The sequence below is a fragment of the Pyrus communis genome, chromosome 10 (assembly GCF_041283825.1).
Source record: "Pyrus communis isolate YQ-2024b chromosome 10, ASM4128382v1, whole genome shotgun sequence".
NCBI lineage: Eukaryota > Viridiplantae > Streptophyta > Magnoliopsida > Rosales > Rosaceae > Pyrus > Pyrus communis.
This window is the reverse complement of record NC_142574.1, coordinates 28,089,598-28,106,238: the sequence shown is the minus strand read 5'-3', so window position 1 is coordinate 28,106,238 and position 16,641 is coordinate 28,089,598. Positions and strand designations below refer to the sequence as shown.

Here is a 16,641-nt window from a genome sequence, read left to right as displayed (position 1 = left end):
ACTTAATTAGACATGATGCATTATAAATTCATTTTAAAAAGTGAGCAAATGGTTAGTTAAACAATTATGCAGCTATTAACCACTTCCACTATATTATCCCATGATTAAGGGAATTAATTTGATTTCTGCTTCATCAAGCATTCCAAACAAATTATCTAATTGGTTTTCTTAAAAAAATTCTTATGAAATGACAGAAATATTTAAAAATAGGAGGACAAATAATAATTAAGGATTGAAAAAACTGTGGCAGACAGTCTTACATTTCCGCAGATTATCTTTTGCTAAATACACACATAATCTGAGGGAAGGTAGAAGAAGAAGAAGGTAAGACTGAACATCCAATTATGTGGTACATTTCTGGCCATGCTATCATCGTCCATGTCCAAATATAAGCCCGTAATCATTCAGTGTATAAAAAAAAATTGAACACAAATATGTATTTGTGATTATTAACATTTTTTTGTAAAAACTCTCAATTACAATAATTAGCTAAGATGGAGCTAATTAAATATGAGGTCTCTGTGCCACATCATTTTCCTCACGAATATCGACAATGATATGCTATATGACTCACTTGTTTCTTGTTCTTGCTTTAATTATGCAATAATTTTATGATTATTTGTCGAATCTTTGATCCAGCTACGTGATGAAAAATATAGATAGATGGATATATCTTCATCTATACGTTTGAATCATCTTATATTTGCGGTTAGGTTCAACGTCACACTTTAATTTGAGATAGAATGGAGAAATATGAATAAAATAAAATTAAAAAATAAAAATTAACAATCTGATATAAAAAAAAATGCGTGGATAGCAACAGAAATCATTTGTTACATAATCATCCAAGATTAGGGCCCACAAATTAGGTGATTAGATTAGATAGATTGACAAGTAATTATTTTTTCACCGCCATTTTCTTCAAGCAAAATGGTATTTCTATTTATAGTAAATTTTTGTGATTGATTGAGTATTGACCCACAAGCTTTCTTCAATTTATAGGGTGGGCAACTCGGTATTGGGCCAAAACTGAAATCAAACCAATCTAGTTAGTTGGGGTAAAATTGTAAATCGAAGCCAACCAAGCTGGGTCTTAAACTGATCGGGTCGATTAACTGACAATGGCAGGTTGGGTTGGATCGGTTCTCGGTTGTGTGAAGGCGAAAATACATAACATATGCCTTTCCTTAAAGCTATAAAACGTAGCATTAATATGAGCGATTGCTCAAAGGAAAGCTCAAATGAAGCTACCCAAGGAGAGTACCAAAGCAGTAGTTGCTGCTTTCTCCAAATGATGCCCTCTTTTCTTCTCCAAAAAGACTTTTAAACTAATCAAGTTTTGTTTTCATGTGATGAAACCACACTAACTCGTAAATAACTAACCATTTATATTACTACACATATTAATTATGATTAAAAAAATAAAATAAAATATATGCCAGTCAATTCGATTAACCACATTCTAAGAATTTGGGAAGCCAATTACCAAACTATTAAGGTCGGTCTTGTTCGATTTAACAACAAAAAATTAATAAAAATTAATAAAAAAAACTAAACAAGCCACCCGTTCTGTTTGGGCGGTTCAGTCGGTTTTTTTTTTTCAAATGCCCATCCCTAGTTTATATGTAGAGCAAACTGAAATTCCACTTTTCATCATTGTCACTGTTCAAAAAAACTCTGCCTTTAATCATTTGATTCATTTTCAAAAATAGAAAAATTAATTAGTTAATAAAATTATAATACAAAGGAAAATAATAATAATTGGGTCTATGAGAAGATCGGCAATTCCAGGTGGAAGAGAAATTTTTTATTGTGACAGAAATACAAGTGATACATCATATATTTTTATCTAAGTGGTGAAAAATTATATTTTTTAAGTTATTAAAATTTTATCACATATATCTCACCATTTGTATAATAACATGTAATATATCATCCGTGTAACAATCTGTTCCGATGGAAAACCCGCCAACTATAATTTAAAGGGTAGAGAGGTCCGCCTGCAGATTTTTGGCACGTCATGTGGTCCCCGGTGATTGTGGGGTCAATTAATGACGTGTCAGGATCAGAAAGAAGTACAGCACGGCCTTGTGCTGCAGAGGAGCACAGCTAAACAAAACAAAATCGTGCGATCTTATAACTAGGAACAGTGAAAACACGCCTGTCTCTGAGACTCTGTCTGCCTACCAAAAACATACGGACAGTCAAAATACAGAGAGAGAGAGAGAGAGAGAGAGAGAGAGAGAGAGAGAGAGACGTATTTTCCCCAATTTAAAGGTCCCTTCCTTCTTTCTGGTTCCTCCTCAGAATGATATTGTAGAGAGCAAAGAAGGTTCTTTTAGAGAGAGAAAGTTAGAGAGAGAGAGAGAGAGAGTTAGAGAGAGATCTAATGGAGTACGAGAGGATACACAAAGTTCAGGTAAATTTAACAAAAACCCATGTTTTCAACTTTTTAATTTTCTTTTGGAGATGAATGGAGCTTTTTCTCTTTGGTTATGGACTTTTTCTGAATGATTTTTTACTTTGTGGGGTTGTTTCTGAAATGGGGTGGTGGGAAAAATGAGAAAATGCACTGAATAAATCATGAATTTTGTTGAAACTGGGTTTGCTGTAATACTTATGTGCTCAATCAAATTTGGATTCCCATTTGCTACTTCATTGTAATATTTAATTATTAACCCTGTTTAAAATTAAGGCTTGCTTAATTATGAGTTTCAAGTCACAGTGGAGTGATGTGAAATTATGGCTTTATATTTCTGTAATAATTGTTAATTTTCCTCTGTTTTTTAATTTTAAAAATAAAATGAAACTCAAAATAATGCTATTTGGTTCGAATTTGAGATGATTTAGAATGATTGAAGAAATTTTATTAATTGGATTTGTTTAATCAGTTTATTTTGTTCACAAAGATCACAGCTTTTAGCATCTTTTTTATTAGTGGAATGAAGGGTAATAATTTTTACTGTTTCTTTTTTGTTTTCCTTTTCAGACTGGTATAATTTCTCCCAGTAAATTGAGGATGAAGCTAATAGGGCCTCACCACCACAAAAAGAAGGATGGATCAAACAGCAACTCCTCAAGAACTTCGCCCTCGAAGCTTGATGATTCCGAATTCGTGAAGAATAGCTTGTTAGACCCCATGAATGGAGATGAGGAAGGTTTGTCTCTCTTCTTTTGGTTTGAAAATTTGTAACATGAGCGTCGATTAATCCCAGCTTAGCTCTCAAATGGCTTTTACGTGCATTGCGGAAATGCTAAACTGTTTACTGATTGAGTCTTGTGCTGTCCAGTTACATCTTCCAGTTTGGAAGTTCTGTCTATGAATTTGTTGAGGGAAGCGGCATTGGACGTTGGACAAAGCGATCAAGCTTCTTGCCAACCAAAGGAGTCGTTGCCACGAGAAAATAGTGATGCCGGTCGTGTTAAATTGCAGTATTATGCAAAGGGTGAGAGTGGTAATTCAAGCGCAATTCACCCCGTGAGAATGATGGATGATGAAAATCTTGATTACGATAGTAATGCTAGTTCATCCAGTTTTGAGTTTCATAAAGGGGAGAAGTCGGTACATAAGCACCTTTCGAGAACACTTTCAAGAACTATGCCATCTAAGTGGAACGACGCTGAGAAATGGATAATGAGTAAGCAAATTGTTCAAGCTAATTTTCCCAGAAAGAGTGGTTTACAAAACCAAACAATTCGTTTGCCGGTGACAAATATGGTGAGGGTGGTTCCGGAGTCTGCTAATTATGATTATAAGCCAAATGGCAGAGGAGCAGACACAAAGCGGGTTGATTTCTGTCAGCCTTCATCGCAGATTGGATTTGATAAATTCTCTTTTGTTCCTTCGGAGTCTCAATTGAGTTCAGGTCAAGCTTCTGACAGGAATGCTCTGTTTGATGAATCCACACAAAGTAAAGATTTAATGGAAGTAGGTCATGGGAATGCACCGTGTTCTAAAAGTACTGCTGAAAATACTGCAGGTACGCTTTCATTGGCTTTAAGAACTTCATGTGGTACTTTGTTTTGTAGGTGTTGTATTTCTTTTCGATGAAAATTTTCAATACCTATATCAAGTGTCATGAGATTCGTTGTTGCATAGCTTATAGCTTCCTTGTTCGTAGACTTCAAAGTGTATAGCAGAGGCAGGGGAATTTGACATTTTGCATTTGGTTTATGCAGGCACTGCTGCCATAAGAGCAGTCTCAATGAGAGACATGGGAACAGAAATGACACCTATCCCAAGTCAAGAGCCTTCAAGGACTGCCACTCCTGAAGGGGCAACAACCCCACTCCGCAGCCCAATCTCTTCAATGCCGTCAACCCCCCGAGGAGGTGCACCCGCTCCCACACCTACCACCGATGGGGAATCACAGCCAAACAACAAGAAGCAATTGTCGGAAGAAGAATTAAAGCTCAAGACAAGAAGGGAGATTGTAGAACTTGGTGTTCAGCTTGGTAAGATGAACATTGCCGCTTGGGCAAGTAAAGATGAGCAGGAGAAAAAACTTTCTGCTGAAAAAACTGATGCAGCAGAACTTCAGCGGATAGAATATGAAAAACGTGCAGCTGCCTGGGAGGAAGCTGAAAAATGTAGACATACAGCAAGGTTTCTTCTTCAACCCAATAACCCCCATACTTTTAGAACTTCAATTGTATCACCTTTTTTCGTTGCTTCTTATAGAGTACTGTTATGCTTTTGTAGTAGAAACCATTTAGATATATTCTGCCATCCTAACATGACTAGAGATCGCTAACATTTCTCAGATACAAGCGCGATGAAATCCAAATCCAAGCATGGGAAAGTCAGCAGAAGGCAAAACTCGAAGCAGAGATGCGGAGAATAGAGGTATTTAAGTTCTTTTGATTTTGCATCATTAGTCAGCAGAACTGTTCTATTTTCGAGTCTGAAACCTTGGTCGATATTTGTGGTGTATTGTATTGAACTGATTCAGTGAGCTCCATTTATTAACTTTATACCCGGCGATTGGGAAAGTATTATAATTTATGCTTTTCTTGACTCTCAACAAGTTGTGTTTCGTACTCACCAATGATATGTTTTTGGTAGGGAGGATAACTCCTTATTTGTCATAACTAATTCCGGAGTACTTCTTTTCAGGCTCAAGTTGAACAAATGAGAGCGCAAGCTCAATCCAAGATAGTGAAGAAGATAACACTAGCAAAGCAAAGATCCGAAGAGAAACGGGCAGCAGCTGAAGCCAGAAAGAATCAAAATGCAGAGAAAGCTGCAGCTCAAGCTGAATACATCCGCCAGACTGGACGAATGCCGTCATACAATTGTTGCGGTTGGTTGTGAGAAACCAGAAACAAAATATAGAAGAAAAGTTTCATACACCGCTTGTGTTGTACGTGGTACACATTAATATGATTGAAGGAGTTTGTGTAACATACAAACTTTGTATCTAAAGAACAACTAGTGTTTTTGAACATCTATGTTCCGTCGTTGTTTGCCCTATCTCCCCAAACTTTCTGAGATTTGAGGAAAAGAAGAGAACAAATAGGAAATGTTGAGACTCTTGAGAGAAGAAAAATCTAAAGCAATTTTATACTAGTTAAGGCTTATTTTAGCTTATATACGTAGAAGGTGGAAATTCTCTCTTTCAAACTCTAACGGTGCCCATCAGAGGGTGTGAGTGGCCTGTCGACGAACAATATTGAGTCCTCAACTGGCTTCTCACACCCACACAACTAGGATACGCATAGGAGACTACCTCAAATTGAAAGTTGGTGTACCTTAAATTAAGCCCACTACCATCAAACTCTTAAACCTATTTCAGCCCAGAAGGGAGCATTGTAGAAAGTCCTAGGCTCCTAGCCCTAAGGAGGGTTCCTGGATATAGGTGTCCCTAGTCCCACTTGAAATTTATGGGACATCTTCCAATTCCCAACCCAACTTTTGATGAGATAAGTATTCCTACCTCACATGACAAAAAGCTTATACCTTTGCGTATTGTTTAATGAAACCCCACATGCTCGTGCACACCCCTAGAGTTGGAGGGCTCTTTTATATTTGGCACCCCCAATGCCCTAGGCCAGGCCACTTAACCTGGACACCTCTAGGCATGCTTCAAACATGGCTTAACATACATTTTTCAGCATCCACTTTTTGGAACTTGTCTTTCTGATAAACTAAATAACAATTCCCTCCATAATCTTACTTTTCTGAGTTGCTTATGTCTACAGGAGCAATCCTTGCAAGCAAAAGAAATATTTATTTGTGTCACTCAGTGATATGTTTACTTACATGAGATATAATCATTCTAATTCTTTACTTTTCTGAATTTAACAAAACTAGGCATCAAAATTATGTTGATTTTTAACTTCTCACGTGTTACTAAAAGCATATAAATAACTTTTTCAACACGTGTCAGAAAATTATGTCACCTACACAGCTGTTAGCACACGACCTCTAACCCGACATGCTGCATAAATGATTGTACTCATGCTAGCGCAACGCTCACATGATGTTACCATCACACTGACACGACATTTGAAAGAAATTAAAAAGAAAAAAGAAGTCCAATAATTAAACGTCGAGATCATGTACAAATTTTCTCCTCCAAAGATTTTTTGGACTGAGCTTCAATTCAGGCAGACAATAAAAGGGTTGATGTTCATCGTGTCTGTTTAAACAAAGATGGGAGACTTTGATCTAGTGATGGTGTGGATGACAGAGCGTGGGGGGGGGGGGGGGGGGGGGGGGGGGTGAGCATGCAAATTACAATGCAAGTTCAAGAAAAAAGTCACTGCCCTATAATTGTATGCCAACCGGATCTGAATTGTCTATCTTTCCCATCTTATACCATTCTCATCCTTTCTTATTTTTGTAGTTATGGTTAAGTCAGATCAACATTTTATATTCTCATTGTTTTTTATCTTATTATTTCTATAAAAAAATCAATATAAAATATTAACGTGACTTAACCGTGATCACAGAAATAGAAAATGATGAGAAGGGTATGAGATGGGAAAGGAAGACAACCTAGGTCCATGCCAACCGACCCTTTAAAGGGGCAGGGTCCTATTATTGTTGTGGAGGGTGCCCTACCTTTGTCACCTTTCCATCCATCAAAATGTCCCATCTTTGTAGGTAACCCCACAACATGCATAACCCAAACTTTTACTCATCTGCCATCGGGTCCACTAGTGACTTTAGTGGTTTAATATCTCTTTGTTCTTTGACCTACTGTACATGCATTTATTTAATACATTTATTATTTAATACGTACATGAATGTACCGTAATCAAGTCATTTTCTTTGATTGTCTTTTGAATCAAAATGCTCTGCTCATTTGTTCGACCCTTTATTTGACACAGGAAATATACATGATTGACAATTTATTTAACCTTTTTTGTATAAATATGAATGTTCGACCCTTTATCCGACTTCAAGTGCATGGGTTTTTTAAAGGTTTAAATGTTAAAATGGTTTATGTGGTTTAGTCATCAGATCAATTTAGTTCTTGTGTTTTTAATTTGGTCAATTTGATCTTTGTGTTTATCTATGTTAGTCAATTAAGGACATTTCCACCTAATTTCTGTAATTGTTTTTTATAAATTATTTATAAACTTATTTATAAAATAATTTTTTTATAAATTATTACAAACTTATTTATAAAATTATTTATTTGATTTAAAGTATTCAAAAATGAATAAAATTAAAAATTAAAAGAAAAATTATTCTCCTCCCAACTCCTTGACCTCCTCTCTTTTCTACGTCACAGCCTTAATCATTTTTCAGATTAGAAGTTTTATTTCTTATATGTGTTATTTCTCATTGATTTTTATTTTTCTGTAAAAATAAAGGGTAATTATATTTCATAGAATTTTTTTTGTGAATTTTTTAAAAGAGATTGAATGAAATGTTCTTAATTGGTTAATATAGACAAACATGGGAACTAAATTGACCATATGACTATAATAAAAAGACCATTTTGACATTGAAGCGTTTTAAAAAAAAAAAATAATAAAATAAAATAAAAGTTAGAATTGTAGAGTTTGGCAAAGTTTGAGTTAAAAAAAGAAGCTTATAACTCATCATTCGAGTGGTTGGGGAATTGGAGATTACTCACCAACCCAATTTATAAAATTTCAATTAAAAGAAAAACTGAAAAAAAAAAAAAATAGTGTTTAATTTTGAGAACATGCATGCCGACACAGCATGGGGCCCTCAAATAATTGTGAAAGAAGGTTGATAAACATTCAGTAGGAGCCTCGGAACTGCAGTAGGGACCTCCGCCCCCAGAGGCACGCGTCAATGGCCCTTCGCAGTGGACAAGCCGCGAGAGTGGCCTCGAATTACAATTTCCACCGAGTGGCTAATAGAATTCTTTGCAAACGATTTAAAGACGCGAGAAAATTAGGTAGGTGTGGGTATATATCTACATTACCTCAAATATTCTGCTTTTAAATGCACAAGCGAATCACGCGTAGATATGAAACATGAGAGAATTAGGTGTTTTGATATGCATGTAAAGCATTCACTCCTGCAGCCGAAGTCCAGAGTTCAGTTCGTCCTCCGTCCTCTGTCAATATCGCTTAGAGAAAGCCATGCAGACACGAACTTACAGTTCATATACAATGAGAGAGATTAATTGAGCAAATGAGGGGCTTCGCCTTCCCCACAATTTGTAAACTACACCAGAAACATACTGTAATAAACCTTTTTAAGGCTATTTTCACAAACATTAATCTCCTAATACAGCGTCGTACGTATTTCGATAGAAGGAAATAACGAAAAAAAATACGTATCATTTAATTACAGTATTGGCTTATATATATAAACTAGGCTTTAAAGCTAAAGTATTAGGCTGCCCTTCCAACTCTTTAAAAGGGTTGGAGGGGTTGCAAATAATATTACAGAAGAGAGAATGGTATCTTAACCGGTTAAGTTGTTCAATACTCGAGTGACCCCACGGACGTTATCCCGCTGCTCAAGTTTCTTGAGTCCTGCCGGCTTCCATAGTCGTCGCAACTATTGTTTGGGAGCCTCTGATTTGGGACTGACTTTAGAAGTTCTAGGCCTCGTTTTCCCATTTGCTGCACTTCCTGTGGTGAGAGTATTTTGATACACCACACGCTATTTACAAACTCCCTGGTATCAGCATAAGAACAATGAATCAAGAGTCAGTTAATCAATAACCGAATTCGGACGTAACTAATTCAAAGGTGCACCGGAAAGTTTACTGTCAAGTGGTCAACATTTCAATAGTGCCTAAATAGATGCAAGTCATTCGCTACAAAATTGGAAGCCTAGTCCACATGGAAATTAAGTTGTTCTTACTTAGAACAGTTGGCAATGACAAAAATACTAAACAAGTTTTCTCAACAACGCCTCGTCTTAACTCTTCACAACTTACAGCTAGAGGAACTTTTTAAGTCTCCGAAAGTTCAGACTCAGGTGGACTCATGAATTTTTTTATCCTACAATTCATAGCTAGGAGCCTAGGAGTATTTGCCCGAGTTTGCAACCAAAACAAAATTATAGAAGAAGGAACTCACGGCCAGGGGTCATCCCCGAGGAGAAGAACATCATTCTCCCGATCAACAAATACAAGCTGCCAGCCTGATCTCACAGGGTCGTCCAATTCACCTTCAAGGCCAAACATACGAGCAAGCTCGTTACGTAGCTCCTGATAGCTGCTGAACTTGGTAATGTCCAGTGACCTTCCAAAGGACCCTGACTTATAAACCTGCAAATAATTATGGTTTTGATTAAAAGACGAGAACATATTAAGGCAACTATAATATCACATGTGGTCTAGTTGAAAATTATTGAACTTTACAAAATAATTTATAAGCCTTAAAGAGGCCACTGCAACTTACCTTAACAAAATTTCTTTTTAGTGGGTCTCCATGGTCCGCATTTTCTGGAGACTGCAGGAACCCTGATTCATCAATACAACTAGAAGGTGTAACTGCTGTTTGAAGTGAAAAATCTGTGCCTCCAGTGCTCATGTAATTAGAAGAAGGAAAATGCAAGGTCGTAGTATCACAATTGCTGCCAACTCCTCTAAGGTTTGACATCCCACTCTGCATTATAAGAGGTGAGGACTCTATATTGACACCGAATAAAAGATGGCTTTGAGGATCGGTACCACCTTCTTGGTCTAGTGAGCACTCTCTCCCTGGAAAGGGTGGCAATGTAATAGAATTCTGAGACAGTGTAATGTGGGGAGGTCCCAACTGTTCCGCTCGAGGCAGAATACATTGAGAAACTCCAGAGGAAAGAGGGTCAATTGCTGCTCGCTTTGATGGCCAGCCATCAGAAGATATTAATTGATTCGTTCTAGGCAGGTTGAGCAGGTGGGATGATTCATCCTGTGGAAATGAACCCATGAGACTGTGCAAGGGAGATAAAATGGTGCTGGTTGTAGGGTTCCCATTAGAATCAGAAAAACTCCGTTGCTGGCATAGCGATGTGACGACTTGCAAAGATGGTGACTGGGATTGAGAGGCGGAAGCAAACTGAGTCATGGAAGAGACAGCACTTGGAATCTGCTGATGATCAACTAATTGCTGCTGCTGCTGGTTACTGAAAGAATTCTGATGCTGCAATTGCTGCTGAAGAAGGTGAGACTGAGTTTGCGCCTGAGGCTGAGACTGGCGATGGTGCTCTTGAACACCTTGGAGAAAGGGTTGTTGAGATTGAGACACTTGCACCATCTGAGGCTGCATCAAGGCAGCAGACCTATTAGGGAGGCCTTGGGGCTGCTGGAACTGTAGATGGGATGTAGGTAGCGGTCTGGAAGGATCTACTGCCCTCATCTCTTGAAGTGCAGCAGCAGCCATAGCTTGGTACATGTCTGGTTGCAAGCCAATCATAGAAGCATCAAGTCTTGGCTGCATCCATGGTGTGATCCCCATGCCAGAAAAGCTCAGCGATTGCATTCCACGGTCTCCATTATTTCCTTGAAGCCACATAAGTTGAGAATTCATGCCAAGGTCGTCATCCCTCATACCTGAGAGAACAAAGATTTTCTTGCTGCCTCAATGCTAGAAGATGTAAACTCAGGAGTTGAAACTAGCTATATGTAGCAGTAAATGAGCATACCACTGAAAGAAGGTAGTCCAGGTGGCCACGGCCGCTTAAGCCTGAGGGGGAACGTAGATGGATACATAGGAAATGTTGTTAATGGTTCAACCTCCCACAGTGAGACTCTTGGCTGTCTCTCCCCAGCCGTGGATTCATCCCAACCCACCTGAATTAAATTAAAATTTTCCCATCAATGTTCCAGCAATGTAAAACAATATTCTGAATGAACTTAACAAAAAAAAAAAAAAAATATCAGATTATGATATTCAATACGTATCTACATATTAAGAATTATAGAACAAACCTTGACTGAGCGCCAATGTGAATTAGGCCACCGAGCTGGATCTATGTCACTTATGCCAGTTATTGTTCCCATGTGGCTGATAATGTATAATTGTCAGATATCAACCCATAAAGTTTGTAACTTCTAGAATAAAATAATATAAAGGAGGCTAGCAGTCTTCAATGTACCGAAAGCCCTCATAATTTTTTTGTATTATTCTAGTTTATAAATCACCACCAACATACCCAACCCATAAATTTTTTATGTTATTTTCAGAACGAGATTACAAGCATCCAAGACTTGTTGAAAAAAAATCGTTTTGGTTATAACATCTCAAGGAAATATAAGTGTAGAACCTACCGGCGGATGCTTGATTCTTCTGTTTCAAACAGCATCCGAAAACGCATGCCAACAGAAATGCATGTATGATAGACCGCTTTAATGTACGTGGCCAGAGGAATGACAAACTCAGATGGGCTCGCCCTGCACGAAAGGTGTTGAAGTTTCAAAGTAATAAACCTAAAAAAATTTGGTATCATCAGACTATATAGACTCATACCTTGGATTATAAAATATGGTGAAACGACTATTTGTTGCAGCTGCATGAGCTGCAGCAGCAAGAAGTCCCAAGTGCATGCTATCGCTTGATAAAACTGATGAAGGCATCACAGTTTGTGGTCGGTTAGCTCTCCGGATACCAAGGAGTAGCTGATTCTTTTCATTCCTGCAAGCAGGTAAAAATAGTATGAGCATTGCAAAATAACACATTATTTATTTGACCAAAACAAAACAACACAGCAGAGAACGGGTGAACAGCCTACCAGATGAAAAGGACCGAGTCTCCAGCAACAAGTCTTTTTGCACTTACGAACACACTCCAACCCGTTGTAAGGAGGTGCCTTTTGGGCTGGCCTGAAATAGAAAAAAAAAATCAACAAAGATGTCAATATTCATTTTATAGAATGAAAGGCTTTGTAACATGATATTCTCACTATTCAAGTCGGGAAACTAAAAGACGTCACAACGGCTGGAAAGCATCAACAAGTGTTTAAGTTTGTACTCGTCTAAAGTCCTGTCTACTTCTCTCCTTCAAGATATGAAGAGAGGTTTAAAATATTTCTTCATTTTTCACGAAAATTGTCCTTAGAAACCTCACCTCGAAAAATGTGTCTAAACTTCCATTCGTTATCATGTAGATCCCTTGCAATTAACTCTTGGGCAGGTGGTTGTTGGGAAAAATCCTGCCAACAAAAACGATATAAAAAAATAAGGGAAAATCCTATAATTTGCAGACAGGAACATTAAACGTCATTTTTTTCACAGACCAAGGGCCAGAACTATTGCACAAACACTAGAAATGCTCAAAAGTGATGGTCGTACTGCATATAGTTAGAGAATTTACCAATGGAGGAAACACTTTTTCAGCTGCCCGGCGAGGGACAGAGAAACCACCATGAGTACTTGTGTCACTGGCTGTCAAGGTTTTACAAAAATAATTTGTAGGCTGTTTGTTTGGGCTGCCCAACCCTGCTGGAAGGTAGCCATCTTTTTGCTCTTGCTGCAGATGAAGGTTAACATGTGAGAAAGCGACCAATGGTTCCAAAAGCCAATCAAGGTAAAGTGGCATACCGGATTTAGAGGTTGCAAGGTCATCTGTGCATACACTTCATCTGTCTCAACATCTGCCTGAAGTTAACAACATCGAACCTTTAGAAACCATTATATAGGAATATTAAGAACTAGAACTCCCAAACCAAACAAGCCTTACATGCATTGTCACATTGTGGAGTTGACAGATGAGCTGCGGTGGCAAGCTTGGATAGTTAGGAATATGGGCGTCCGCTGCCTTGTTGGTTGATGCCGCAACCTACATTATGAAGCATTTCAGTTTGCATATGCGGAAAATGAGCAAAAAAGTAGAACATTTACAGAAGATTCGTCACCCAGAATACCACATTTCTTGCCCAAAAAGTAGGCAAAATTAAACTTATCCTTTCGCTAACATAAATTGACGAATAAAAACGACATGCCACTAAATTTGCAAAGCAGAACCGACAAATTATTTATACAAACCTGTTCGCTGTGACCTTGAGGAAAATAAACCACACGGCTTCCAACAGCGGGCAAAGAAACAAGAGGACCGGCACAAGCATGCCAAAGTTCAGAATTCAAAACTCGCTTCTCCCCTGCAAAACGGAGTCCATGAAAACGAATACCAATTAAAGCCAACACTTGGATTCAGAATTCGATTAAATCTACCAATTAAAGAATACCAAAAAAAAAAAAAAAACTAAAATGTCATCTCTGAGATTCTTATTATAAACGGAAACAGTTTTCCATCAGTATATGGAATTCTGGAAATTATGGTAAACTTCCAAATCTCAGACTAATTTTTTTAAGTTTACGACGATTAAGACAGAGGCAGAAACAAAATTAAGCCAGATTAAGAGACTTGCAGCTGAGAAATGGAGGAGAGAGAGAGAGACGGTAGAAAACACAGATAGAGAGAGAGAGAGAGAGAGAGAGAGAGAGAGAGCTTAATACAATTGCTAACTTGGGTTATGAAGTTCTAAAATCTAATTTTTTTTTTCCCCCACAATTTCTGGGCAACCAAACAGAACTATCAACATCCCAAATCTAATTCATACAACATGTTATAGCTAAAGCTCAGTTTAAAATCCTGAAAAGAAAAGGAAAAAGAAAAATACACACAAAAACAATTCTGCAAAGCAACATTAATTGACCATACCTTCCTGGGATTGAGGACTAAAACCAGCAGATGAGAGCCTCATTATTTGCAGAGATTCAAAAACTATAGAAGCCTCCAAGAATTTGACTCCACAAAAAGTTATTAAACCCAGTCACAATCACGACAACTTAACACCAAAATTCACCAAATTACAGGACAATCCTTTTCTTCCCCTCCTATTTTTTTACTGCAAAATATCATATTTCACCAGCAAACACACATCCAAACCCCCCAAAGAAACAAACTTTCATGCAAAACTTTACCAGGAAATCACAAAAGCATGAAGCTTCACATTCATGCAAAAATAAATAGATGAACCCTCAATTCCCCAAGTCCTGAAACTTCAACCGAAACCGGTTTCGTTTAAAAAAACGATCAATTTCAGCTTCATTCGCACTTAGCCAGCCTCAACCAAACCCCCCAAAATGTCCAATCTGCAACTAAAGACTTCTTGTCACAATCTTCAACAAACCCACATCACCATTTGTGACTAACAGAGCTTCAAAGTCACAGATTGTACACTTCCAGTCCCCGATAGTCCAATCTAAAAAACCAGCAAAACTCAGAAGCCCCAGAACTGCTAACTGAATCCCCAGATCTCAGGTTCAGAACACCAAGTTGCTTGTGCCACCATGAAAGCAGGAAAGGACCAGATCTCAAACTGCAAGGAACCCAAGTGAAAGCAAGGTGCAATCAAACGGCCTGTGCATTATTCTAAGAGGAAACTCAAAGCTACGCGATGATCAACTCTGCAGAAAATAGGCTGACAGATGACAGAAACAGAGACTGTTGAGTAAGAATATATGCACAGATGGAGAATCCAAGAGTTGGGTTTGCTTCCAAACTTTCCAGTAATGGAAACACAAGGTTTGCTGCTGGGTGCGGTAAGCGGTGGTGGTGGTGGTGATTGTTCTAGTACACTACTAGTGCTTGCTGGCTTTGCCACTATTGCTTTACCTCTCTCTCTCTCTCTCTCTCTCTCTCTCTCTGCTTCAGTCAATCAAAGCACAACCGCCATTATTTTTTGCTGTCATTTTATACCAAGGGAACAAGTTATTAAAGAAAGACTTTAGGTACAGGATGAGAGAGAGAAAGTGTCAGATTTTCAGAGGAGAAGGTTTAGCTGATTTTCCTTTTTAATTAATTTGTTTTTTTTGCCTGCCTATTTTTGAGCCTTGAGTTATGAAATGAAAAAAATGGGCACAGTGGTGATGATTTTTGCAGAAATAACCTTGAAATTTTGAAAAGTTAAATTGTGGAATAAACTAGGTAGCAGGGTTGCAAGAAAATATGTTGCTTTTAAAATTACAAGTAGATGCCCAAACACACTGTATGTGTAAACATTTTTTTTTATTTTATTTATTAAGGAGTGATTAGTTTCTAAAATTCCGAAGAAAAAAAATTATGAAATATGAGACAATGATGGGGCCATTTCTTCTAACATGGGCATATGTTTTTTATGTTTTTAAATAAGGTATGCTATATTACATGGCTGTGTGATTTGTGTAAAAATAGTAAAATTACGTTGCATGTAACTATTAAATTGTCCATTTTTTTATATTTTTGTTCAATTTTGGTGAAGAGATTAGAATGGGAATTTTCTGGTATTTTACTTGACAAACAGGTCTATAAGTTGGTAGTTTGGATAATCTTATATACTCTAATTTACAGAAGAAAAAAACTCTAAAGGGGTGTTTGTTTTCCTTCACTAAGGTTCACTAGACTGGGCTGGACTGGACTAAAGGTTAGTCCAGTCCCATGTTTGTTCCCCATAGATCTTAGAGTTAATGAGATTAGCTCTCACTCATTCTGACTAAAACAAGGCCTAACCAGTCTTAGCTAAGCCGCTCCCCCCCCCCCCCCAAAAAAAACCATGGGATTGCTAATCCCATCTCCAAACTTGTGCAGGACGATCGAAAGCAGCAAGTCTTGTGAACTGCAAATATGCAAGAATGCTTCTAGGCAACTCCGTTTGCCAACCCATGTCCAAATTTGAAACCCAGCACCACCCACTGCCTAAATCTCAACACCCAAATTCAAAAACATATATGCAAAACGATAACAACAACAATCCCAACAGCGAAATTCTTCCTTATTCCCGAAAATTCCCATAAAATTTCCAAAGTTTTTTCCATTTCCCTAGAAAATTTCGGAAAGAATAGATAGAGAAGGGGGGAGAGTAGCTTTGGGACAAAGAGAAATGGAGAGACAAAGAGGGAGGGGAGAGTAGCACGGGGACGATTTGCAAGAAGAATGATTTGAAGGATGTTGTGTTGCAGGAAAAAAGATGGAGAAAAGAAGTGATGGGGGACGAAACTAAAGAGGAAGAAAAGGAAATAACTCTCCAAAGTGGGAGGTGGAGTGTCTGCTTCAGAAATAAAAAAGAAAAAGCTTGATTTAGTAATAAAATATTATTAGATGTGTATTGTATAATATAATATTATAGTTTATTAATTATCCTGTTTTTTAGTTCGACATTGTACCAAACGCATCACTAAGTCAATCCAACTTAGTCTGGTCTAAGACAGTCTAACTTAGTCCCTGAAGTTAGTCCAA

General features: G+C 37.7%; 2 protein-coding genes across 2 annotated transcripts; one reads left to right on the top strand and one right to left on the bottom strand.

Annotated features, from left to right (window-relative positions):
* The first annotated feature begins 2,163 nt into the window (after window positions 1–2,163).
* Window positions 2,164–5,569, top strand: LOC137729472 (uncharacterized). Its single transcript, XM_068468433.2, has 6 exons — window positions 2,164–2,419; window positions 2,990–3,158; window positions 3,291–3,980; window positions 4,180–4,606; window positions 4,765–4,846; window positions 5,117–5,569. Exons 1-6 carry the CDS (start codon window positions 2,390–2,392, stop codon window positions 5,312–5,314), a joined length of 1,596 nt encoding a protein of 531 aa, XP_068324534.2. The 5' UTR covers window positions 2,164–2,389; the 3' UTR covers window positions 5,315–5,569.
* A 3,098-nt stretch (window positions 5,570–8,667) lies between these two features.
* Window positions 8,668–15,347, bottom strand: LOC137729123 (auxin response factor 6). The gene is made up of 14 exons (XM_068467959.2): window positions 14,086–15,347; window positions 13,410–13,522; window positions 13,105–13,203; window positions 12,966–13,022; window positions 12,739–12,894; window positions 12,493–12,577; window positions 12,158–12,248; window positions 11,896–12,060; window positions 11,697–11,819; window positions 11,358–11,433; window positions 11,072–11,219; window positions 9,844–10,979; window positions 9,520–9,710; window positions 8,668–9,112 (listed from the first exon to the last, which is right to left on the bottom strand). Exons 1-14 carry the CDS (start codon window positions 14,126–14,128, stop codon window positions 8,914–8,916), a joined length of 2,682 nt encoding a protein of 893 aa, XP_068324060.2. The 5' UTR covers window positions 14,129–15,347; the 3' UTR covers window positions 8,668–8,913.
* Between the last annotated feature and the right edge of the window lie 1,294 nt (window positions 15,348–16,641).

Excerpts from the sequence above, each read along its gene's own strand:
- LOC137729472 (XM_068468433.2), top strand. The coding sequence starts at position 2,390 with ATGGAGTACGAGAGGATACACAAAGTTCAG. Across the intron at positions 3,981-4,179 it reads TACTGCTGAAAATACTGCAG|GCACTGCTGCCATAAGAGCA; the intron begins GTACGCTTTCAT and ends TGGTTTATGCAG. Across the intron at positions 4,847-5,116 it reads CAGAGATGCGGAGAATAGAG|GCTCAAGTTGAACAAATGAG; the intron begins GTATTTAAGTTC and ends ACTTCTTTTCAG.
- LOC137729123 (XM_068467959.2), bottom strand. The coding sequence starts at position 14,128 with ATGAGGCTCTCATCTGCTGGTTTTAGTCCTCAATCCCAGGAAG. Across the intron at positions 11,820-11,895 it reads ACCATATTTTATAATCCAAG|GGCGAGCCCATCTGAGTTTG; the intron begins GTATGAGTCTAT and ends CCTTTCGTGCAG. Across the intron at positions 9,711-9,843 it reads TAAAAAGAAATTTTGTTAAG|GTTTATAAGTCAGGGTCCTT; the intron begins GTAAGTTGCAGT and ends AATTATTTGCAG.